At 38.8% G+C, this 27,832-nt stretch overlaps 1 protein-coding gene across 1 annotated transcript in view; it reads left to right on the top strand.

The window, feature by feature from the left end:
• LOC125235792 overlaps positions 1-19,711 on the top strand; it is a 29,559-nt gene extending 9,848 nt beyond the window's left edge. Inside the window, 2 exon segments of the mRNA XM_048142378.1 lie at positions 15,753-16,259; positions 16,262-19,711. Of these exon segments, the coding sequence (XP_047998335.1) occupies positions 15,753-16,259; positions 16,262-18,292 (2,538 nt within the window). The 3' untranslated portion in view covers positions 18,293-19,711.
• Positions 19,712-27,832: the final 8,121 nt, after the last annotated feature.

The following is a 27,832-nucleotide window of genomic DNA, read 5'->3' as shown; positions in this document are numbered from 1 at the left end:
TCCGCCTGCGTGCAATAGCACATTTAAAGTGCGGGTGTCATGAAAAAATACTTATTAATGTTAACATTGTCAATAAATCTGTGTCGCATTAATGCATTTGTTATTACTTTTACTGACCAATCATATCTTATAGCAACGTTTTTCACTTTTTCCGTTACAATTAAACATAGCTGAATCAATCGGCTGTATAAATGTGCGTGCACTATTTACATGCTTGCGTAACTGCGGAAGAGCGGAAACGGAACACCAGTTCGATGCTCGGTTTAGACAGTTTTATAAATCGTTTAATTGCTGTATTATATGTAAGACTATAGTTTTCGTTATCTGATGTTTAGTTGAACATTACGTGTTTATTCGTTAATTAATACATTTGTAATTTCGTGTAGTTAAAACAGAGTCAATCAAATGGAAAGAGGGAGTTAACAAAAGAGCTAAAAAAATCTATACAAATAATTTGATTTCTTCGTGCCTGGCATTCATTCCGCGAGGCATTAAAATGCCTCTTTGAGGAATGCCAATCACGATCCTGAAATCGATCGATCCAGAAACTTCCTTTCTCGCACGATGAAAATGAACCGTACCTCCAAGAAAAAGCGTACTTCCATCTTAACCCTTAAATGGATGACCTTGCCAGAAATTTGTTCAAATTTGAATTTTGACATGTTGTAAATAAAGTCAAAAATCTGTGATGTATATATATGTCCCCTAGGGATATAATTATATGCCGTAACATAGCTAAACAAAAGCGATTCATAACCATCTTACTAGGAATATAATTATAATACGGTACTAGTTTAGTTATATAATTATATCACTGGATTAAACTTAGTCTAGGGATATAATTATAATACGTCTCTAAGTGGGACTGGAACCGGGTGTCCCGGTTCTTTATAGTTCTATACCAAAAAAAAATCAAAAGGAACCCTTATGTCGCGACTCTGTCCATCCGTCTGTGTGTTTAGAGAGAATAAGTACATTGAATTGGAAATAATTAACGAATTCTTGCCCTAAACAATTCTTCACTGTGGTTTGTTTGTTTAACTCATATAATTATATCCCTAGGGTCATAACTATACCTCCGCCGTACCGCCGCACTCCTGTCTATAATCATTTCACTAAACTGAATCCAGTCATATAACTATTTGACTAAACTAGTAACGTATTATAGTTATATTCCTAGTAAGATAGCAATAAATCGCTTTCGTTTAACTATGTTACGACATATAATTATATCCCTAGGGTAATAACTATATAACGGCTTTATCTATCTTACTGCGACATATACATGTCTTTTTTTATTAACTGTTGTTTTGAAGATGAATGGCCCTCGCTAGGAATACGGGCGACCATTCACCTTGAAGCTGTGGTAAATCATTCTTTAGGTGTTGTTGAACTTTTTTAGATTATTGATAATTTTGTTGATGTGTTTTGTGAACGATTAAATATATGTACATGTCTAGGAACGTCGGCAGGTATATGATACTAATAAAATTTCCAAACGGGATAATTGGACTAATTAAAAAATCTCAAAAATCCTTACGAAAAATTAATTTTTACAAGCTTTTAATCCACTTGCCTTGTTAGTATGTTAGTTTGGGTCAAAACGTAGAAGCTAAATTTGACCCACTTCCCGGTTTCCGATGGAGCTGAAATTTTGTACACAATTATGTAAATCACGTGACAATGCAATATTACGGTATCATGGAGCTGATCTGATGATGGAGCAGAAAGGTGGTCATAGTAACTCTGTTATGAAATGTCGTGTATTCGTATCCCCATCGAGTATGGAGTTTTTTTAGAAACGTCTCGGAGAGCAGTAGATGACTGTTGAAAGAAAGGGCGATAAAAGCTTGTGCCAAAATGAAATTTTTGCAGAAAAAAAAAATAATTGGTTCTCTATTCGTAGACTCTTGGTATTGGTAGAGGACAATCGGGAAAACGATGGTATCGACTACGAGCGTAGCGCTACAAATACGATTGACATCGGCACTGGCAGTGAATGCGAGTTTTAGAGGTATGTTGATTGTTGACCGAGTGAGATTAGGTACCTACAATACATAATTACCTATATCCACTTATAGCCGTATTGGTACTGTTGGTAGGTTGCTTGGGTGGAGATTGGTATAATAGCTCTTAAGCAGGCCAGAGCGCCCAGAGGGTTCGCTTTGGCACTTAAAACTAGGATATGGCGTTGACACTAGTGTGGTCCGGCCTAGCGCGTAGTGACCCTGACGCCGTGTCTCGCGTGGGCGACGGTCGCGCGACCGTCGCCGTCGCGTCTCATACTTCCATATCAATAAGGTTTGATTTCGTATGTGTCGCATCGCCGTCGCGCGACCGTCGCCCACGCAAGCCACGGCGTGAATCGTTGTCTACCTGAGTACCTGCAACACAGCCTTGAGCTTACCATGGGACTCAGTCAATCTGTGTAAGAATGTCCTATAATATTTATTATTATAACTTCAAATTAAAGTTATAAGAAGGGAAAGTAGGTATAGTTATGTCTATATTAAGTATCTTAAAATTGTGCAATAGTAATAACTATGTCATATTAGGCTTACCTAACTATAATGTGTGTTTTTCTAACTTAGCAGAAACTAGTAGTAAATACTTACATGACGTGATTACATTTAAGTACTTACGTAATTATTTTCGCTATAAATCCGCTAGCACGCAAAACTCTGTTACACTTTTGTCATCTTCATAGTTATTCGTGACAGTACTTATTTACTAACAATACAATAAAGTATGTATATAGGCACAAACTACTTTTTTATCACAATTACATGTCTTTCCCATCGAAGATTTACAAACTGAAATAGGTACCATACACCAAAGAAAAAGCGATCAAATCCACTCGTGGCGAAGCAGAGAATCGAACCCGGGTCACCATCTATCGCGGCTGACGTGATCACCTCGACTCGACCGCTGTGGTACCAATTGCGAATTCTCGATTCTTCTTCTAAGGGCGACCAATGTGTGCTTGCAACTCTTACAAGAATTCTCCATACAAACGCTCTCGACTATTTCATCCCTGGTTTTTGAACACATTAAACATTAAAATTTCTTAATTTACACGGAATTGCGATATAGCAGAAGAGTAGATGGCATAGTTAAGACGATACATGCAAGTGGGTCAATTCCTCCATACAAACGCTCTCGACTATTTCATCTGCCTGGTTTTTGAAGATAGAGCAATGATTTTTTCAACACAGATTGTTATTATTTTTATCTGTGTCGGACCGTTTTGATTTTTTTGATATTCTGCTTTTTAAAGATTCTAGAGCCAATCAAAAATTTCCAAAAACGGCCTTTTTCATTGTGGCGCAAAAAAAGGTGTGATACTCAAGATTGGTAACAATTAACCAAAAAAGCTAAACGGTCCGACATAGATCATTTCATTGTTATTCAGATTCTCAAATTTCGTTCCGATTGATTAAGTTTTGAAGGAGGAAAGAGTCGAGAGCGGAACCTCGATTTTAAAGATTTTTTTGAAATATCTTTTGACTGAGTTGTTCTTAATGGACAATTTTTTTTCGATAATAGATTTATAACACTTGTATATTTAACTAAAATTCCCAAGTTGAAAGGGGGACTCCTTTCCATTTTAGCATTTTCGCTACCGTATCCTCTTAATTTACACAAATACTATCCCACCTCTCGAGCAAGCAGACAGCCAGACATTTCTACCATCAATCATCAACCATGTCTGAAATCTGACAGTGAATGCGTTGAACCCTTAAGGATCACTTGCACCACCGAAAATGGAGGGTTAACCTGAGGTTAACCATAAGGCAGGTATTTACAATAAATTACAATAGAAATTAAGTACTAGAAATTTTGCGCAACCCCAATTCGACATACCAGGTAAAGAAAGATGCTTGTAACCATTATTGGTCGGATAGAAACTATTTAACACATGTTTTTTCGGTTTTAAACTTTCTTTTCACTCCATATTTGGGACTCGGCGAAGTGCAGCAAAAACTATACACAATATGAAAATAATACCGCAAAAAAGTTATAACGGGTCTTGGAATTTGTACATAATAGAATACCTATAAAAGAGATGCCTATATTTATGGTATAAGATCATGAATGATGTAGGTATATCTTAAAAATAACTATGCAATAACCTAACCACAAAATAAAAATTTTGAAAATACCCCCGACTGCGACATAGTTGACCGATTTTCATGAAACATGGCTAAGAACACTCCCGACTAACTCAGCTTTCAGACAAAAAAAACTAAATCTAAATCGGTTCATGCGTTCGGGAGCTACGGTGCCACAGACAGACACACACACAGACAAACAGACAGACAGACAGACAGACACGTCAAACTAATAACACCCCTCCGTTTTTGTGTCGGGGGTTAAAAAAGACATAATAATGGTTGCTTACACTAAAAAGCATTCTTATGGCAACAGCAACACACGTCTTAAAATTCATAATCTGAAAAAATCATAATCTTATAAAAATCAGATCGAGTGCACGGTTTCCATACAATTTCGCAACCAACTGTCCGCACACACTCTTATTTTTTAAAGATTACGAATATTCAGATTGATCTGACAGATTGCATACAACTCCTTTTATCAGATTATGAATTTTAAGACTGTGTGTTGCCGGCCTTACAGCAGGTTTTCAGCAGCATCTTATGACATCCTAGTGATTCAATACTCTGATGTCATCCTATCCGATATCTGAAAGTCATTCCCAAAAAATTGAGCCCCGTCAGCTGTTTGTCGATAGTGTAAAAGGCCAGTTAACAGACACGTCAACGTCACACAGAAGAAGTCTATTGAAATCACAGAGAACCTCCTATAGAGTGGCAGTCTTGTATATTTGGTTCGCGATACGAGTCACCAGTGTTTGGGGTGCGAGGAGCGGGCGGGGAATGTGTTAAGCGCGCTGTGATTGGCCGTTTCAAGGACGGCGGGCAGTCGCGCCAGATGAAAAGGGACAGAAGTATGACTGTCCCTCTACTGACGCGTAAGTGGCCAATGTAAGTTGACCTATGCCGGCTCTGAATAAATTATAAATATGACTTATTTGTGGAATGTAATGCCGTCTGTTTTTAAATTTGAGCTTCTTGTTACCTTTCCACACCATTTCACACTACAGGTGGACATCTTTAAGGCATCAAAATACCCTTTTCCAATTTTTTTGTGCGAAAAACACGCGCTGCTTTCGGGTCTGTTACTTGGTCGATACTGATCGGGCACGGCGAGCGCCCGCGCTTATATCAGTGCAAATACTAGGAAGGCTGGCAACCGCGAGTCGTCTTGTAATAGATGTCTATAGGGGTTGGTCTGTGATTGAAATACAAAAAATCGTTAACAGATGGTGCAACCCTAGTGCGTTTTCACATTATCCGATATCGGATGTCGGAAGGATTTGAAAGGCAAAAATCAAAGATGGCGGCTAAAATATATCGGTCCTACACTTAGAGCCACTTGCACTGGTTAGTGGGCTGTCAACTGTCAAACTCCATGTAAAACCCTCCATTTTCGGTAGTACAAGTGATCCTTTAAAAGCGCAACGTCGTCCGGTAGAATGTCGCTCCATTTGGCGATGATATTTGTTAGGAACTTCAAACACAGCTCCATTAGGTCCTCCTGAGGGGTGACTCTATTGTAAGCACCATTCAGGGCCTGGCCATTGGGGAGCTGTGGTGGGGAGTACCTACGAACAATATTATTGTGTTCTCCTCACGTGTGAAAGTCAACACTACGGTAACACCAAGCCAAGACTGACATTGGCAAATTCACCCTGTGCAATTGGCAGGCAGTAAAAGCCAAAACAGAAAAAAAAGTGACCCTTAGCGTGCGTTCCAGCATTGCATTGCCATTGCGTAGGCAATATGTTTATTGAAGAATGCGTGAACTGCGTGACCGCTAAAAGCGGCGCTCCAGGCCCCGTAGCCGAATGGCATTTCTCCGACGCCAAACGAAAGCGATACGCTGCTGGCTCTGTCGCGCCAATACGCAAGCGCGATAGAGATAGATATCTACTAGCGCTTCGTTTCGTGAGCGATTGTGCCATTCGGCTAGCCACCCTGGGGCCTAATAACGCGAACGTCATGTAGCTGATGTAGAGCGCTACATCCAGTTTCGGAATTTGACTGTTAATACAACCAACCAACCTATACATAGGTATTGTTAGTACATAATATATTCTACAATAAGTAAACAATTCCTCGGGGCATGAAAATTATGCTTGCCCAATTGCCTATCTTAAGGCCAATTTGCAAAGTGCAAGAACTCGCAATATAATGGACATTGCCGGATTTGATTGGTGTACTGAATTGTATATAAACTCAACAGTCCGCAATGTAACTAAAATCGCACGGGAGTTCGCGCATCGTCTAAATGAGCTATAAGTTCGCTTTACCCTCGACCTTTACGTCTCGTGGATACCATTTGGACTAAAGTCTTTTGCCAAACTGCCGTACCGCGTTGCCGGTACTAGCCTACAGCTCATATGCATTTATGCATACATACAAACAGTAACACTTATAGACGGTTAACCAAATTTTGGCATTCAAAAAGGGCGACAAATTAGAAAAATGTAGGGCTCACCGGCCAATTGTCTTCATAAAGCGCGTGCCTTCCTAAATCTTGACCTTGGTGGAATCATCGATGAGCCATAACACTTATTATATTAGTTCGGACGAAGGTTTAATCCTCATCGGAAATTTGAACTTTTTATTGCCAAGATTTGGTTGGACGTCTATAGGTCGCTTTAACTTCGACCTCTAGGACTCTCGTGGATACCATTTGGACAAGCGTCTTCGGCCAAACTGCCGCATTGCGATATAGCAGTAACACATTTTTAAATTTAGAACACAAAAGTTCGAAAACAATCCAGGGATGACTCGTGGATATCAGAGAAAGTTCACGTCCCGAAACTCAGCCACCCATCACCGACGCTATATAAGTGAGTGGCGTTTCCTCGCGCCCATCATTACGTATCTATCGTGCAAGACTGTGACCGGCGTGCCGCACAATGCAACACTTATCGGTAGGTACATCACTACGGAAAAAAAAAGAAAAAGGCGGGAAAACGTGGAGTGAAAGTGTTGTGCTGTGATTTAAGGATTTTTCGATGTTTCGGTTTGTGAGCGTTGTTCCTGGTGGTTTATGGTTTAAAGGACGATTTGATGTGTTCGTGATAATAGTGAAGTGAACAGAGTTCAATGTGATGTTGAGTCTTGGGACTCCATTTTTAGGGTTCCGTACAAAAAAGGTACAAAAGAAACCCTTATGGAGCGACTCGGTTCGTCCGTCTGTTTTATAATTAATCTGAGTTTATCTAATTATAAAATAATTTGAAAGTCATTGAAGTAAGTCCTTAAAAACAGAATTATTTCTAAAGAATTTCATTAAGTAGATTGAGACATGTGCTTGGTGTCACAAATAAATAAACTTTTAGAGATCGTTTGTAATGTAACTATTATTCAACAATTATTTTGAAACTTTGATAGACGTGTTAAATCTTCAAATTGAAAATTAAATCATAAATCATTTATTTGCTTACCATGGTAAGTACAGAATGTTACAATAGTATTATTTTAATATGAACACATGGCATCCTGTGAAGGGTATGGCAATTAAGATTAAAACTATTATACATAGTTACTTAAATATAATTAGGATGTCTATTTTGTGCTTACGAGTAGGTAACTTACTTTAAATTGTCATCCATAAATTCTTGGATGGAGTAGTTTATCTTTATCTACTCGTATTAATAGTGCTTGCAGCCTTGAAGTAAAGGCGTTAAATTTTTGAGTACCTATTCGTAATTCTGTTCGGCAATTTGTTGTAAATCTGGATTGCTCGAAAGTATGGACCTTTTCCGTATAGTTCTAAAATTAGTGCTTGTACCTACTAGTTGTACTAGTAGCGTTTTTAGTCATGAACAATACACCTACCTATTTATACGTGATGCAACTGATGCAAGTGGTAAAAACGCGCACCTATACTATACACACAGTCGCACACCCATTGTATTACGGAAAGAAAAACTAAAACCATTCAAAAGGTTTCGTCATCTCGACGAATGCGAATATTCGGTAATTTTTTGGTTGAACAATATAATTGGGCCCTTTGATTTTCAAAGTTGTCCATCCCACTTTTTTTTGGATTTGGAAATTTTTATGTGGTTTCCACTCAGAATCGCGAGCTCTTTCAATTCTAATGGGAGAAAAAAGTGTCCCAAGGTTTTTTCCCGTTCCGTTACCATTTTTTCATACATTTTGTATGGCGGTTAACGGAATGGAAGGTTCGAAAAAGGTATGGAAATCTTGGGACATTTTTTTTCTCCTATCATAATCGAAAGACCTCGCGATTCTGAGTATTAATCGCGTAAAAATACCCATGTTACAAAAAAAGTGGGGTCGACAACTTTGAAAAAAAAAATGTCCCAATTATGGTTCCCATAAAGTATTAAGTCGTAAAGTATCGTTTGTCCACATTTTCATTAGTCATAATTTGGTTTTCGTCAGAAACGCGTAACGTTTTAGGATTGCCATAAAACAAACCTAGTAGGTAACCTAACCTATCTATAGATGACCTTAATGAAAACCCTGAAAAGTTAACCATTTCAGAATTATGACTAGGTAACGCTAATTTAGCAATCATTATACTTACCTTATGATTTTCAATCACTATGTTAAACAAAGGGATCCGACAACATAAACCAACTTCCGAATCATACATTGTTCATTATTGATAAAACTCATGGAGTCAAATTCGTCCTTTATTTGTAGTCAAATCTTAATTTACATTAGGATATGAAAAATACTCGTAGAATATCTCTGAGAAACAGGAATTCCATCTTCTATTCTAATATCGTTCGAAATGACATTATGAGTTGTTGCAAACAATTTTGACGAATATCGCATGTTACTTGATATAAGGTACAGCGGGGCAAATCTCGACTGGAGGGGGCAATTATAACCAATCCATTTTTTTCCATTATTACACTATGATGTTGAGTTCTACGCCAAATCTTGGGATTAGTTGTCAAAGCGGACTCCAGGCTCCCATGAGCCGTGGCAAATGCCGGGATAACGCAAGGAGGATGATGATGATGTTGAGTTGTACATGTACATATTCACTGAACATGCCTACCATATATAACCGGTGGACACTCTATTTCATAATGCAAACATTGTAAAACATGGCAAAAATGGACCACTTACATTTGCCCCCCTGTACCTTAACGATTAATCGATCCCCTCTCTCAAGTTAGTACGGAGGCGTGTCATGCGAAAAAAATAGTTTTATTTATTTTACAAGAGGGCAAAATTCTCGTCAAGTTAAAATTTGTATGAAATTAGTTTGCACTCTCGTGGGTAAAATGCAACTGGGTGAATCAACTTTTCTTTGCAGGAAACATTTCGCATACTTCAACTAGTTCAACTACCTACATGTGGTCCGAAAATTTAATAAAGGTTTAAGATAAGGTTTAAGGTTTAAGATCATTTAATCTCATTAAGAATTTTACAATTAATTAATTTATACTTATTATGTTAAAGACAGATACACAAACTACGCAATACAACATGTTTTTATAGGACTTGCTATTTTTAACCCCCGACGCAAAAACGAAGGGGTGTTATAAGTTTGACGTGTCTGTCTGTCTGTCTGTCTGTTTGTCTGTCTGTGTGTGTGTGTCTGTCTGTGGCATCGTAGCTCCCGAACGGATGAACCGATTTAGATTTAGTCTTTTTTGTCTGAAAGCTGAGTTAGTCGGGAGTGTTCTTAGCCATGTTTCATGAAAATCGGTCTATTATGTCGCAGTCGGGGGTTTTTTCAAAATTTTAATTTTGTGGTTAGGTTATTTATAAATTTGTTTCGAGCAGTGACCCAGTGGACATAGCTGTCCCTCACTTTTGTATGAAAAAAGTGTCTCTTCCACTGGGTCACATATAGTTTAATTAAAAATAAATCATGAAATAAAACTATGGAAACGGATTAAATCGCATACCATCATCGTGTGCATTTTTTGAATATTGTATAACTATAACTAGCTTTATTAGTGTGTGAACCTGCCTTAGAAATCTATATTATTTGTGGTCATGGTTCGTTAATATTTTTCTTGTATGTGGGTAGCTTTTGTACATTTTAATTTTTCCTCAGTCACCCGTTGACCACGAACGCTGTAAAGAGTTCGAAACGTCGGGATGTATTTTAAATTCATTATACGCGATTTAATCCGTTTCCATAGTTTTATTTCATGAGTAGGTAACTATCGCGGTAACCGAAGACAATATTAAAAATAAATCGTTTTATAATTTTTCCCTAATCTGGTATGTAAAATAAGGATCTTTATTCAATATGGCCAGATTAAAACTCACAAAAGTAGAGCTAATAATAAGTAAGAGCAGTTCTTGCAAAAAGCAAGAAAAACTTGATTCACCCAATTTTGTCATTTGTTTTTGAAGACAAGTATTGTACAAGTATCAAGAGATTTTTGTGTTATTGTGACTGTACATTCCTTTTCAACCCCTGACGCTTTTTTTGTCTGAAAGCTGAGTTAGTCGGGAGTGTTCTTAGCCATGTTTCATAAAAATCGGCCCACTATGTCGCGGTCTTTTCGGCGGAGGTTTTTTCAAAATTTTAATATTTTAAATACTTGGACTGCAATCACTCACTCACTCAATGTCACTGTCAATGTTGTCACTGCAATGTCGCAATTTGGATTTCTTTCAACCCCTTTTTGCCAAGAGTGGCACAGAAACTTAGTAGTTCATGTGCTCTGCCTACCCCTTTATGGGATACAGGCGTGATTATATGTATGTATGTATGTATGTAAATACTTGGAAACTCGATAATACCGACAACATCGGCAAAATTGTTACCTATAACTGTTTGCGAGACCGCCGGTTTATGTATGTAAACCTACATATATGTATATACTTACATCATGTTAATTTAAGGAAAAAAAAATTAATTTATTTATTTATAAATTTCTTAAAATTAACACTAACAGACAGGCAAACATGTATAATGTTAATAGGGGGGTAGTTTTAGAGACTCATACAATAGGGTAGGTACATACTTTATGGTCTTATGATTGATTAATAATTAGTAGCTAATGGAACTTGGAGTCGTATTAGCTTCCAGGTATCGGCTACTAATCGAAAGGAATTGCGATTCCGTGCTGTAAAACATGTCCAAGAACTGCTCGTTTAATAGTTATTTGTTATACAAGGGGGCAAAGTTGTATTTTAACGCAGAGTGTGGAACTGAAAAACGAGCAAGTGAAAGGATTCTATAGTTGAACCACGAGCGAAGCGAGTGGTTCGAGAATAGAATCCTGAACTTGCGTTATTACTAGATTCACCTACTTTTATCAATTTTAAAGCAGTTAATTTGACTTTATTCAAGGTCAAATTACTTTACCCACTAGTGGATAAAATGCGTTTTTACCCGCTGGTATTAAAGGACAAAACACGTGTTTCCGAGCTAGTGAGGGGAAAAGGTATTAGCCCCACTTAGCTCAGGGTTAGTGGGCTGTCATCTGTCAAATTCCAGATAAAATGGTGGGTTAACCCATTTTCGTTAGTGCAAGTGGAACTTAGATAGATTCCTATATTCACGCTTTTCTAACGTATGTTTGCGTTTGTAACGCATAATACCATTTCTAAACACAATCGGCTAAAACTTTAACAATAGATATTCAATTACACAATCACTGAAATAATATAAACACTTTTGTTTACGAGCATATCATAGATCATGATCATAGTATTGTTTCGTTTTTAAAACCTTACGACTGAGAAATAAGAGCGAATCGTTATCACTTATTAGTTAACAGTCACTTACTACGAATGATGTGTGTTTATTTATCTTTTCGCCATCGACGCCAGTAGTGAAATTGATCTAATCATGTGTAGTAGTGTGGTGACATATAGAAATGTGAGTAAACAGTTTTATTAATTTTCAAATTTGATTAATAGGTCATTAATACTGTTTAGAAGTATTAGACTGATTAGTCCATGGATTTTAAAACTAGAGCATTGATTTTTGAACACAGATTAATATTATCAGTATTTGTATAGGATTGTTTTGCCTCCTATTATTTTTTTGTTTTTTAAGACGGTAGTTTAAACAGTCCTTATGATGTAACTATACAGTGTGTAAACCTTATACGGGCAATACATTAAACCAGACATATAATTGATTAATGTTATCAATGATTAAGATTAAGTCATATTTCTTATTTATTTAATTATCAGCAGCATTGTACTGTAAACGTGGTTGCGGTGACAGTTAAGTAACTGTCAATAAGCGTTTAACACGAGCATACGTGCATTATATTGCGGATACAATTTTAAATCCAATTCTAAGTAAAAGTTATCTAATTACATTTCTTATGTCCTTTACTAAACACCGTGGATAGATTCGCTCGTTTTAGATATGTATGTATAGATAGATAAAACCGTTATATAGTTATAACCCTAGGAATATAATTATACGCCGTAACATAGTTAAACGAAAGCGATGAACTATCTTGTAGGAATATAACTATAATACGTTACTCATATAGTCATATACTGATTCAAGTGAAATGATTGTTGCGACGGTGCGGCAGAGGATAGTTATAACCCTAGGGATATAATTATATGCCGTAACATAGCTTGATTCATAACCATCTTACTAGGAATATTTATAATACGGTTGACTAAGTTATATAATTTTTTCTAAGTGGTGGGACTGGAATGAAGTCCCGGTTCTTTATAGTTCTATACCAAAAAATCAAAAGGAACCCTTATGTCGCGACTCTGTCCATCCGTCTGTGGTTTAGAGAGAATAAGCACATTGAATTGGAAATAATTAACAAATTTTGCCCTAAACAATTCTTCACTGTGGTTTGTTTGTTTAACGCATATAATTATAAGGGTTATAACTATACCTCCGCCGCACCGCCACACTTGTCTACAATCATTTTAAACTGAATCAGTCATATAACTATGTTGATAAACTAGTAATATTAGGAGTTATATTCCTAGTAAGATAGCAATAAATCTTCGTTTAACTATGTTACAGACATATAATTATATCCCTAGGGTTATAACTATATAACGACTTTATCTGTGCGTTTTTAAAAACACTTATCAACAATTAGACACTTCTAATTCGTACTTTTAGTATAAAAAATCGGCTGCGTGCGAGTCAGGCCACGCCTTTTCTAATAAACAGAGACAATCTAATAATTAGAGTTCACTTATTATGATAGAAAACCACCTGAACGTGATAAGTACCAACACCGACACAATTAGACTTATATTAACCGGGATATAGACTTTGATTACCTTTCGATTTCTTATTTCGACGCAGTTACATGCATCATTAATTCATTAACAAAAAGTAATCACGGTCTACAGTGTGTAAATCTAATACTGGTGAATCTCTTAACGGTGGTTAGTATAATAGGAATTTAAGATTACCATACAGCGCTGGCTCATATATGAAACTTCTATTTTATAAGATCCTATGTAGGTACTACATGAAAGCAAATAAATTACCTGATCACTTGACATACGATATTAAATTTAATGAAATAACTTTAACTTAGAAGTGAAATAAAAAATATCTTCATACATAATAATTCCGCCCGCAGGCCGCAACACACACTTGCGTGAAACGCTCGTTGACAGTTACTTTCAAAAGCTCGTATCGCGTATGTCATTAACTGCCATCGCAAATCGCAACCATGTTTACAGTAGGTAGGTACTATCAGCTGCTAAAGTGCTTGGCCAATTTATCAACCAATTCATTCATAATTTCTCCATGCACTTTTGCAGTTGATAGTACATACATTGCAGCTGAGCAAGGACCATATAATACCGGGACAGACAAGCCCATACAAAAAAGCGTAGCCCTGAAATATATGGGCCTTTTAGACTTTAAAACTAGATGGCGCTGTTTCGCAGCCTGGAAGTGGCCAAAATCATATTTTCCCAAAATATTTTTGCGCGTTTTTATTTTTTATAAGAACAAGTGACATGCTTCTTTATTTTAATATCATGATATCACGTCAACACACATTTTGAAAAAAATAAATTTTTAGGCATCATCAATGTAGTTGGGTGAATCAACTTTTACTTGCCTGTTATTGCCATGGTTACGGTCCCCTGAGTCACGCTGGTTTTATGCTAATTAAACTATGCAAACATGCATTTTTTCTGGTGTTAACAAAGGCTAACATAGTCAAATTAAGGAAAAGGCTTTCCCTTTCCTTAATTTGCCACCTACAAACATGGACTATATGCATGCTTGCATAATTTCAGTAGCATAATTTTGCATAAAACCAGCGTGACTCAGGGGACACTAACCATGGCAATAACAGGCAAGAAAAAGTTAATTCACCCAGTTATGATAGTATTTAATAGGTGGCGCCACAAAAAATATAGGTACGACTCTTAGTATGAAGATTGTAAATCCTATATAAATTATCCTTGCAGCTGAGAAATTTTCATAAATTATAATTATGGAAAGAAAATTAAACCAATGAATTGTATATCTGGTTTCTGGTTTAATTTATCACCCGTATAAGGCTTACACACTGTATATCCGTGTCGATATAAATTTAATGAAAACTAACTGTATGAATACTATAAATCATTCAAAACTCTTACATGGACAGTAATTGGCGAAACCTGCAGAAACCGAAACTTCGGTGAATAATTTTAAATATCACATTCGCATGAAAGGTGCGTGAACGCATGTGTAATTGTATTTATAAATATTTAGGTAGGTATCGTTTCATTCACGAAGGCACGTGCATTCGATCGTATTGTCGTCTAATCAAAGGTTACATTTGTCAAATCAGAGCGTCATCATAAATGACACTGCCGGCTCAGCCGGTGGCCGAAGTGTCAATTGTTGACGCTTCGACGCGATCGAAACGCAGCATCTACTACAGAAAATACAGAAGAGGGATATAGGGAGAGCCTAAACGATTATGATGTTGACTACCCTGATCAAAGAGGATCGAGTATTATAGAGAGTTACTGTCGAAGTAAAATGTGTAATCACAGTTTTGACGATTTGGCCCATATTCTTAGCTCGATATGTTTTAAAATGTCAAATATTAATATTAGCGCCATCTAGCTGAGCGTACCCCAAAGGTGTAATGCCATCTAGGCCACCGTACCTTTTTCTGTAAGGTACTGAGGTACGTTTTTTTCTTAGACGATATCTGTCTATCAGATGAACTACGGGAAACAGATCAAGATTGGCCCAATACTGCGCAAGACAGGAATAGATGGCAAGAGCTGGAGGAGGCCTTTACCCGGAAGGGGTCCTAACCAAATATTTAGGCTATAGAAAAAAAAAACCTAAACAACATAACATAATAGTACCTAACTTACAACTTTTTCATTTTTTAAATATTTTTGTAGTCTATACGGAGTCTTTGCCCTGATATATACACGCCGTTGTCGATACGTGTATTAAACGTGGCTAAAAAGCAAACATGTAACATTCATAAGGCGCTATGTTACACTTTTTAAGATTGATTGTGTGTAAACGTAATTAACGTGACAAGTAGCAATTGAATGGAGTTATGGAGTCATTAGCCGCTTTTTAAGACTGTACAGTAGTAATACGAGTCAATAACTCTTGGGAAGTTTGTTTCATACTAGGAATGTAAAGAGGTGCGAAGGAAATTCTTTCTAAATGGTTTAATGTAATGGCTGGTGGTAACGTTGGGTGCTTTTTCATGCCATACATAATAGTTTATTAATTATTTTATGAAAAAGGTTTTCCAAAAATGTACCGTATGCATAAGTATTCACGACGAGGAACTAACACAGTTTACGTTTTCTTTCCAGACGGCATTCCTGATCATAGCGTTAGTGATCGTCGTCAATGAAGGTGGCGCGACGGCACAAGATGACATCATCACGGCGGACCAGGTCGCCGACGAGGTCAAGAACCGAGCGGTCACGATAATCGAGGGTCCCAAGTACGTAGTACCCCTCGACCAACCACACATACCACCGGCCAACCAGACGCAGCCCGAGCAGCGGCCGCCCAGCAAGCCGCCTCATCCCGCGCCAGACAAAAAGAAACAGAACCTCATCGAGCATCCACCCAGACCATTCCATCCCATCCGGCTGAGCGGTCCGCCTCCGCGACATGTCTATAAAAAACCCCTGAACATCAGACACTCCAACAACTTGTACAGAGTCATTCCCCTCCACAGAAATTACCACTATACCAAGCAAACCACGCATTCCACCGTCAACCGCTTGCCTTCGCTGCCTCCAGCGGCAGACCCGTGCGCGTTCCGGTACAACAAGTTCCCCCCAAGTTCAGTGTACCTATCGAAACCATAAACGGCATACGCGCCGACGAAGTGAGGCCGCCGAAGGGCTACGAGCGCAACACCACGACCACCACCACCACTACCACGACCACGACCACCACCCAGAAACCTTTGAGGAACAAAAGGATCTGGCCCAAAAACTACGAGAAAAACATATTTCACAGCAAAACAGCGGCCGTCGCGAGCAATTTCACAACTAAAAAGGAACAATTGAACAGCACAAGCACTAGCACAGACCTAGAAATTGCATCCGCGACTTACCACCGCTTTCAATACACCACCACAAACAGAACGGCACGGCCGACCACGACGCTCGCCCCGCTCACGGTCACGCGCGGCGTCCGCCGGTTCACCAGGGTGCCCAACCACACCTCCACCACCGCCGCCTACGACACTAACTACACCAGAATAGAACCCAACGACTGGGTGCCCATAGTACCTTCGCATTATCCTAACAACAAACCCAAATTTCACAATAACAATAAGCGCCGACCCGCCCGACCCATCCGGCCGACATCGATATCCAAGCGATCCGATAACGGCGACGTCGAATTTACAAGTCCCGAGGAAAACTCGGAAAACCGTGAAGTCAGACCTGAAGAGACCAATAAGCGCACAGTTTACCTTCAACCATTCGGACTCGTTCCGGTGCCGCCGCAGGGTCAGGGCCTGGCCAGCGGGAGGAAAAAGATGGTATTCTTCCGCAAGCGGAAGCGGCCACTGAACATGCATGTCTTTCCTGGTTACAGCCCCAAGCCCGGCGGGCGCCCACACGTCCCCGCGTTTGCTCTGGGGGACCTGCACCCCGACGGCAGCGGCCAGCCGCGCGTCATCACCAGGATCAAGCACCACCACCACCACCACCATCACCGATACATCAAAACCGTCGAGAAACCCGTCAAGGTCCCGTATAAAGTCGAAGTGCCCAAACCTTACCCGGTCACGATAGAGAAAAAAGTGCCCGTAGCCGTAGAAAAGATCAAAATTGTGGAGAAGCCCGTGCCGTATCCGGTGCAAGTGGAGAAGAGAATCCCGTACCCGGTTCAAGTGCAAGTGCCCCATCCGGTTCCATACAAAGTGATCGAAAAGGAGTACGTTCCGAAACCGTACCCGGTATATCATCAAGTCCCAGTAGTGAAAGAAGTGGAAGTAAAGGTTCCGGTTCCACAACCCGTGCCCGGTACGATAGTAGAAAAAAGGGTACCGTACCCGGTGCAAGTCCAGGTCCCGGTACCGGTCTACCACCCCTACCCGGTGAACGTGACCGTCGAAAAGAAAGTGCCGTACCCGGTGCCGGTGCGAGTGCTCGTGCCCCAGCCGTACCCCGTCGAGACCCGAGTGCCCTACCCGGTGGAAGTGAAAGTGAGGGAGCCGATCGAGGTAGTGAAGCACGTGCCGGTCAAGGTCCCGGTCCCGCAGCCGTACCCGGTCAAAGTGCCGGTCCCCGTGGCGGTGGAGAAGAAAGTTCCCTATCCCGTGGAAGTGGAGAAGAAGGTGCCGGTACCTTATAGAGTGATAGTGCCTCAGAAGGTGGAAGTGGAGAAAAAGGTGCCGGTGTACGTGCCGCGGCCGTTCCCGGCGGAGAAGCCGGTGCCGGTTAAAGTGTCGTATCCCGTCGATGTTCCAGTGTACAGCCAGCCCTCTGCGTACCTGAGCCAGCTGAGCCAGCCGTTCCATTACAGCTACATCTCGGACGCGGGCTCCTACACCTCGTACAGCCCGTCGATGACGGGCGCGGACGTGACGAGCACGCCACACCACACCGTCACCGTGCACGGGAACACCGGCTTCGCAGGGTTCCAGTCGCGATCAGACAAGACTGAGACCACCTCGGCGGAGAGCTTCGAATCTACCGAGACCGCGGCCGCGACCACCGCAACAACCAGACAGGACGATGTGACCAGTGTTACTAGTGCGACCACCCACGCCACGACGCAAACTAGTTAAACAGATATGTAGTCATTTTAATTTATCGAATGAACTCTTAAAAATTAATTTATTATGTAAAACTTCCAAGAAAATAACAAATTCTGACCAGAATTCAAGTGCCAATAACGTTCGAGTTCTAAAACAATGTTGAAATTTAAAAAAAACATATTGTCACGTTAAAAATGACACTGAAAACTTGTGCGCGTCAGAGGTTAGGTAGGTAAATGCATAATAAGTGTGTGTCATCTGTACTTGATTGTTAGAGTTGACTGATTACCGCGTTTCGTATTATACTAGGTCGCAACTATAACTAAAACCGAGCGGATCGAATTGCATACAATCAAAATGCAGCAACGTTCAAGGCGACATTTTCATAAAACCTATAAAGTGAAACGCGTTCAAATGCGATCCTAAAGAGCCTAATATCTGTTATATTTCAACCTTATGTTTATAAATGTTCGGACAAATAAGATCAATTACAATACAACACGTGTGTTGTTGATTTTTGAACGTTTTAAACGCTTGGCTGAAATGACCTTTGCCGAACCAAATATTCAACCAAAAATAATTGTTTTAATGGTATTTAATTTAAGTTATAAAAATGTGTTGCGAGATGTGAGTGTAAATAATAGCCTCTATTAATCAAAATAATACATTTGTAAAGATATAAAGGATACGAGTATAGAAAAACCCAATTGCACTAGTGTCCCGATAGCATCCGTCGTATTTGTGAACTAAGAATAGAAGGCATGAGTTTTGTTACACTAGTGCTTTGGGACATCTGTATGTGTAATTTGTATTTCTTTAAAAACTGATAGATTATATAAAGCTATCAATAATTTAGAAGTGAAAATACGAATCGACACAACGAATTTCGGAAATCGAACACGAGGAGCTGAAAATTTGAGTACGCTTCTTAGTGATTTGAACAATTTAGATACCCTTAAACCATAAAATATTAACACTGGACTCTATCAGGCTGGAAATTACCGCGGAAATCTTTATTTTGGCCAACCTCAACCCACAACCCACTTTACAATGTAGGTACAGAGAAATAAGTGTCCATTTTTCCTTCAGTTGCTACTAAAATGTTCAGCTCCTGAGTTCAATAGTTCCTTTACAGGTCATATTATTGTAGTGTTTCTATTATGAAAAGGGGCATGAACTAAACATTGTACAAAATATGGAGACTAATAAAAAAATTACAATTAATATACCGATTGTCTCTGTAAAAGCTGGTAGATTCGCGATTGACGAACGGTAATAAAGTAAACAAATGAAGCATATATTTGTTTACTTTATTTTGATTGAGGTTGAAAACAGCAATGTTACATCGCTTCCCGATTGTACTAAACTCTTCATGTTTCATGCCGCTTTTTATAATTAGTAACAGTTTAGTTGTTAATAAGTTATTGTTGTGTGAGTGCGTGGTGTGCATTTGAGTAAATGAGTGGTGCTGTGATACTCTGTGGTTTCATTTCTGATTTAAGCAGGGCCTTATTATGCTGGAGTCTTGGGACCAAGGACCAAGGGTCAAATTTCTCGGTCAGTTTTGGGCAACTAAACGATATCCTAGACGCAGGTGACGCATGACTGTCTTAACCTTAAGTGGTGGTTTACCGATGCGAGGGGTGAGTGCCTGAGTGGTCATTGGTCAAACCCAATAATTTGGGAAAATTTGGTTATGAAATTCGAACTGGGTATGTAAAAGAATTTTGAAGACCGTCTTAAAGGACAACACCTCTGGTGTTTCGGGTGTCAGGCGACCTGTCTGCTCGTTTGCCTCCTATCCCATAAAAAAAAAGAATTCTCAAATTATCACTGTTACGTGCTTTGCTCGGATCGCAAATGTTGAATCAATATGGCTACAGTTTTTATAAAGGTAAGTTTTCAAATACAACAGATTGAACCTGACACTGATCGGGTAGTCATAAAAAGAGAATTTAATGTTGTACTTGCAACATTATTAATAACTTTTTTCCCCTCACTAGCTCGGAAACACGTGTTTTGTCCTTTAATACCAGCGGGTAAAAACGCATTTTATCCACTAGTGGATAAAGTAATTTGACCTTGAATATAGTCATTTTTTTTATTTTTTCTGCTTTAAAATTGATAAAGTGAGTGAATCTAGTGATGACGATGTTTTACCACCTGTGGAACTACTGGAAGCAGTGATAAATGCGTTTTTTGCGTTGTACTTTCCTCGCTATAGTGAGGGGAAAAGTTTTGTGTTACACTCGGGTGAATTTATAATGTTGTACTTAAAAAATAAGTTCAGGATTCTATTTAATAACTCGCTTCGCTCGTGGTTCAACTAAGGATCCTTTAACTCGTTTTTCAATTCCACACTCGGCGTTAAAATACAACTTTGCACCCTTGTACAACAAATAACTATTAAGGATAATTGCAGCATGTTAAGAATATATACCAGTTAGAGAGCGCGCACACGGGCGACTTTTGGCTGCGACTTTTTTGTCGCTCACATCATCGGTCTATGGGATAGTATGAAAGTGCGCACACGTTGCGACGCAACTTTTTTGTCTGCGGGTTCGGCGACAAGCATGCGACGCAACTGTCTCCTTCCCTATTGGTTTCAATACTTTCAATGCAAGTGCGCACAGGGCGACAAAATAGTCGCCGGTCGGTTGTCATTTTGGTTTGGTTGAACCGAATAGCGATTACTCCACAGACGAGATGGCTCTTAAAAATACGATGATGAACGTATGAGATTTACAAATTCAGGTCATTCGTCGTGAAACCGCAACGGCGTTTTTCAGTCATTGACATTTAAATTACGTCGCGTGGTACACATTATTTAGCCAAGTTAAATGAGTAACATATTCTAGCGTACACTGGTAGTCTCTCTGTAATAAGGTGCGCGTGGTGTGACGGGCCAGCCGTTCACCCAGTAAGCGATAGCGCTAATCATAGCGCACTGTCGCTTTCAGACAATTAGTACTCTCTAACTATAGCCCGTTAAGGCTCCACACGATTTTCATCGATTTTTGACAAGTTTTGAGTTGAAACTCCTAAATTTGCACTGCTGTTAGAATTATAAGACCAACGGCCATCGGTTCTTCAATCATCTTTATTCGTAAGAGCCATATTTTGAAAAAAAAAATCACACTAATTTTTTTATTTTTTTTTAAATATGGTCTAAAAACACTTTTATCGAAATTTGTATGTAAGGGTGTTACATACATGAAATTGACATGTTTGGATTTACCTTTGACTTTTCTAAAAATTCAAGAGATATTTTAATTTTTTATAATTAAAACAAAAGTTACGACCAAAAAACCATAAAATTGTTCAACTTTGATGCCAAATATCACAGAAATAATAAAGACGATGCTATTAATATGATAGGCTTTAGAAACTATCATAACATCAATGGATTCAAATCGAAGGTCATTAGCGCAGGGAACGCCCTTAAGAGATGATGAGTTGGATGATCCGAAAGAATGAGATTAAGGAGCTTAGTAGCCGAGCCAAATATAATAGGTGAAGCCAAAGCGCATCGTCTCCGTTGGCTGGGTCACCTTGAAAGGATGGGTCAGTCAAAAGAGCCTACTTGGGAAGACCGAATGGACGCCATCTTGCTGGTCACCCAAAATATCGTCGCGCGGATAGAGTGGACGTAAACCTCCGTGAGCTCAGTGTCGGCGAAAGCTGGTGAGATACCGCTCAAGACCCGAGCAAAATGGCGTGCTCTTGTGTTGGGGGCCGGAATTCATTTTGGGTTATCGCGCCAGCCAAGTAAGTACATAGTAAGTAAGTAGCTATAGCAGTAGTCTAGTGAATTGCGCGGTAAGGGTTAATATTTGTTCTGAATTTTATTGACGTCCTTTATTAGCACAATCGGAAAAGACGTAATCGCGAAATACCTGTAACAGTCCTTATAATATTCGGTAGCATAGTTAAAATGTTCAAAGCTGACCGTTTATTACTCGTATTCTCAGACACATCAGATGGCGATGGCGGTTACTCTTTGAGGTTAAAGTAGACGTTTCATTAAAATATAAAAACCCCCGTCCCCGTGTGTTAACGGGTTAAAAATATAACCCCCTTTCTTTCCGTGAAAAATCAATCCAAATTTTTAAAAATAAAATAATTTTAAACGGTACAATGTCCTTTCTATGTATGTATGTATTGTGTGTGTAATCAACGTAATGTCACATTTAGAACATTACGAGTACAATAAATAAGTAATTCTTAGAAGTAATAAAAGCACGCGATATGTGCGTTCGAACGTTCTAATATGCCTACATATAATGAATTCCACGTCTAAACTGTTGAAATAACTGTAAAAATAAACAAACATAATAATACATACATAATGTCCCCCCCTTTATTCTCAAAAGGGGTCGGCAGAGCCATGAAACTGCTCAAGTTCCAATGCTCCAATGCAACTCTTCGTAATTAAAGATTGAAAGAACCCCCCCGTGTGTTGACCCCCGTGGGTTAAAAATTTCACCACCCCCTTCCTTCCCGTGGGTGTCGTAGAAGTAGACAGTGGGATATGGATTAAATTGTGGCGTAGGCGAGAAGCTGGCAACCTATCACTGCAATGTCACAATTCCGATTTCTTTCAGCCCCTTATTGCCAAGAGTGGCACTGTCACTTGAGTAGTTCATGAGCTCTGCCTACCCTTTTATAGGATACATGCGTGATTATATGTATGTGTGTATGAAAGAAAACTAAAATTGTGTTACTGATTGCAATGTCAGGTTGCTAACCAACCGCCCCCATCACAATTAAACCCACTATCCCACAGTCGACTTAAGACATCTACGGGAGGAAAAGGGGTGGTGAAATTTTTAACCCGTCACCACGTGGGAACAAACATAACGGTAAGAAAAGTAAAGATCTCATAGCGGAGAGTCTCGACCAACATCTTGAGAGACTCGCTAAGGTGGCTGGATCAAGGGCCAGATGCAGAAGGCGGTGATATTGGACAGCGCGGATAGTCTCTAGGGCAACTTGGACATTGGACATTGCCCCGCTGCTGGCGGCACCCTAGGTTAGGTTCATGTAATGTGTTTATATATGTTTTGTAAAACTTTCATAAACCTATTGTCTATACTTACGCCAAATCAAGAGTAAACAGGCATCTTCTGGGTCACTCCATCGTAGGCCACGTCTTTGCCTTTGGTTAGTCTGTGGCCAAGAGTAAGCCCTTTTATAAAAAAAAAACTTAGGATTAGTTGTCAAAGCGGACCCAAGGCTCTCATGAGCCGTGGCGAATGTCGGGATAACGCAAGGAGGATGATAATTGTTTTGCAAGTGTTTTTATATTTTATTTCTATATACCTCTACATAATATAAAAACCCTAGCCTAATAGAGAATGTAAATAAATACAGAGAAAAGTAAGAAAACCTAAAGCAAGAAAATTCGTCCACTTTCGATAGAAAACACCGCTACAGGCCTGCGGAAAGGGAAGCATGTACCCACACACGCGACGATACTCAATGAGACACGATATCTGCCGTAACCGTGCCGAAAGACGGGTTAGTACGAAACGAGAGTGTACATACGACTTTATAGATGGCACGGTGTGTGGACGCACAAAAAAGCGTTACGTATTGTAACATCGGTTTTTTACGATGTGTTAACGGGTGTGAACGCTACGTATTTTTTAAAGTTGTGTTTTAGTACAATGTTTAGAGGAGAACAGTGTTGGTAAAATACTGTGTTTCTAACGTCGGTTATAAAGTACTTTTAGTCAGAGTCAGATCAAGCAAAGTTGGCAACTTGGCAACGACTGTGATAAACCCGACCTGTGCGCGAACGAGCTTATTATATCGTATTTTTAGATGATATACCATATTTTGCGTTTAATAATGCGAAAGAAAAACGCATAAAAACTAGAAAATTCGTCTTTCCCTGGGGCCTTAAGACTAAGGCAGATCGATATTTCACCCCTGAAAAGGCCAAATAATAACAAATTTCAGCGAAATCGTTAGAGCTGTTTCCGACACCGCCAGTATATACCTATAAATAAATATACAAAAATTGCTCGTTTAAAGGTATTAGATAGATTTGCGCTGCCAGTCAAAATTGCTACCTACTTATTTTGGTATTAACTCTACATCGTTCGTTTACTACCTAAGTTAGAAAGTCGCAGAAAGCCATATCTGGGCGCAATAAACAACATTGTAAAAATCGCATCCATCAGGAAATAAAAATAATTACGAGAAAAAACTGAACTAACCAAAACTCTTTTTACGGGCCGTATAAAGTAACTAGAATAATAGTAAATCGACACGAGCCGCGGCGTGAATTACCTATTTACATGTAGTTCTATTTTACTAGTAAGTTATACTACGATACAAGTGCGGAAATGGTGAAATTCGAGAGGCGAAAAGTTACAACACATCCAAAGGGTCCACGACATATGTTAGGTATATTGTAAAACTACATTATTTTAGAGCACATATGAGGAGTGTCTTTTCAAAAGGGCTTATTTCCACTTTGAACTTTTTTTGGGAAATCGAGAAAAACATAATTCCACGGTATTGATTTTGAAATTAATATTTAACTTGCAAAATTGTAATATTGTAAGTTGACGTTAATGCTATGATTACATCAAACGTAACATGTGTACCTAAATAAATGAAAATGAAAAATGAAAATGAAAATGAAATATTTATTTTTCAAGTAGGCATATTACAATGCGCATATGAACGTCAAATAAAGCTACGCCGGCTCTAACCCTACGCCTCAGCCTCGAGAAGATTTCAGTCCCCCCTCAGTTGGGAGGGGGGTATCCACTATGGGACCGGCAAGAAACTCGGCGGGCAACTTCTTTTCAAAACATTACATCTTATAACTAACATGCATTAAATAACAAGATACAATTTAACATGCAAAAGTATTCATCAAAGAATATGAACAGACTAGGTACTCTATGGCAATTAATTTCAATAAATTATATTATTGCTTAATAATACGTCGTTCTTCTTCAGAGAAAACATATCAAATTGTCACAGAAGAAAAAGATAATATGAATCTCAATATCATTAAATATTTAATTACCATATGTTTTTGAGAATTAAGCACTTTTGATGCGAACTTTTGGGAATTAAGCCCTTTTGTTGTGGCCTTGTAGCGTAAATGTTATTATTTTAAAATAGTTTTATTCTATTTTTGGATATTGTATTAAGTTAGTTGATATCAATGTTGTTGTACTACATACATTGGTTTATCCTTGAGTGTCTTTTCAAAAGGGCTTATTTCCACTTTGAACTTTTTTTGGGAAATCGAGAAAAACATAATTCCACGGTATTGATTTTGAAATTAATATTTAACTTGCAAAATTGTAATATTGTAAGTTGACGTTAATGCTATGATTACATCAAACGTAACATGTGTACCTAAATAAATATTTAATTACCATATGTTTTTGAGAATTAAGCACTTTTGATGCGAACTTTTGGGAATTAAGCCCTTTTGTTGTGGCCTTGTAGCGTAAATGTTATTATTTTAAAATAGTTTTATTCTATTTTTGGATATTGTATTAAGTTAGTTGATATCAATGTTGTTGTACTACATACATTGGTTTATCCACATAAATAATCATTACACATTTTTCAAAATGTGTTCTAAACTTTGATGTTACTCTTTTTTTTAAAGATCAAGGCGAGACTTTTTGAGCTTTAATCTCAAAACAACACGTAATTTTCTATACTAAAAAAACTGCATTCATAGTTTAAAAAAAAAGAAAAAATGGAAATAAGCCCTTTTGAAAAGACACTCCTCATATGGCCTTCTGTGCCTGAATTATATTACATTGAAAATATAAAGAACACAGTATAAAAAATCCAGTTCTAAATTAATTCTCTTGGGCGCATTTGCTCATCGGCGAAGGTCCTCCCCGTAGAACCCCTACTTTAAATCTGCGGCGCCGTCATTTGTTTTTACCACGGTTCGGGTGTTTTTTTTTTTTGAGGTATAAACCCCACATTTCTATGTAGTCTCATTTCCCAACGGCATACTTTTCCAAACATTTCCTCAGTAAGGGAATGTTTTCCGGCCACTAGCGTGCGTAGCTTCGGAAGCGGCAGGAACTAAGACACCGCTCGAGTAAGCAATATGTAAACATGAGTGCACGCACCGTGCGAACAAGTTAATCTGTGCATTGATCGAATTCCAAATACTGTTCCACACTGTTCTAATTTAGCTAACTATTTCCTTTGCGCTTTCATTGACATAGACAATAGACATAGACATAAAAAAGTGTTATTCAACATCATCATCCTCCTTGTGTTATCCCGGCATTTGCCACGGCTCATGGGAGCATGGGGTCCGCTTTTGACAACTAATCTCAAGATTTGGCGTAGGCACTAGTTTTTACAAAAGCGACTGCCATCTGACCTTCCAACCCGAAGGGTAATTAGGCCTTATTGGAATTAGTCCGGTTTCCTCACGATGTTTTCCTTCACCGAAAAGCGACTGGCAAATATCAAATGACATTTCGCACATAAGTTCAGAAAAACTCATTGGTACGAGCCGGGTTCGAACCCGCGACCTCCGGATCGAAAGTCACACGCGCGCTCTTACCGCTAGGCCACCAGCACCAGCGCTTCTAAAAAAAAAGTTTTGTAGTGTTGGTTGGTGTTTGTAGTGTGGGGATCTTCAAGTATTAGCGTTGTCAGATCGCATAGACCAAGTGTCGGAACAAAAGGATTTTTTCTCGGGATTTTGGTACTCTACTGGTTTACTCAATATCTCAAGATTGCAACTGTTACCTATATTTTAAAATAAGTAAAACGGAGGAAACTGAGGAATTGCACTCTTATCTCAAAACTCTGAAATATATATATTTACATACAATTCCCGAAAATCTTTTATAGCAAACATTATCGAAATCGCTAGAGCCATTATATAGATAGAGATCCCAAAATCGTTTTTTTTTTTTAGAATAAATGGGCTCACTCATAGCCACAGACTAGCCGAGGCGAAGACGTGGCCTACGATAGAGTGAGCTCGCCCTGGTACCTGTTCACCCTTAATTTGAAGGTTGCTAGGTTATATAAACTGGAAAATATATAGGCCGGTTTTTGTTGACATGAACAGTGGCCTAAAGTTTATATTATAACTGTTTATAAAACATTTAATTGACTCACAGCGCCATGCCAAAGGTTGACAAATGTATGTTGTATCACCAAACAAATTGCATACAAATTGTTTCGCAGTTTGGCGAAGTTATTGTAAGAGTCATTAAGTGTTTTGTGTTACTTAGCAATAAAAAAAACATCATCATCCTTGCGTTATCCCGGCATTTTCCACGGCTCATGGAAGTCTGGGGTCCGCTTTAATTTAATTTAATTTAATTTATTTATTACATCAGGTAACAAAAGACCCATTTGGTATAGGCTTTTGGCTTTGAACTAATCCCAAGATTTGGTGTAGGCACTAGTTTTACGAAAGCGACTGCCACCTGACCTTCCAACCCGAAGGGTAACTAGACCGTATTGGAATTAGTCAGGTTTCCTCATAATGTTTTCCTTCACCGAAAAGCGACTTAGTTAAATTTGCAAGAAGAATGTTTTCATCGT

The sequence above is a fragment of the Leguminivora glycinivorella genome, chromosome 18 (genome assembly GCF_023078275.1).
Source record: "Leguminivora glycinivorella isolate SPB_JAAS2020 chromosome 18, LegGlyc_1.1, whole genome shotgun sequence".
NCBI lineage: Eukaryota > Metazoa > Arthropoda > Insecta > Lepidoptera > Tortricidae > Leguminivora > Leguminivora glycinivorella.
The sequence above is the reverse complement of the archived record's forward strand: the minus strand, read 5'-3'. Positions and strand labels throughout refer to the sequence as shown.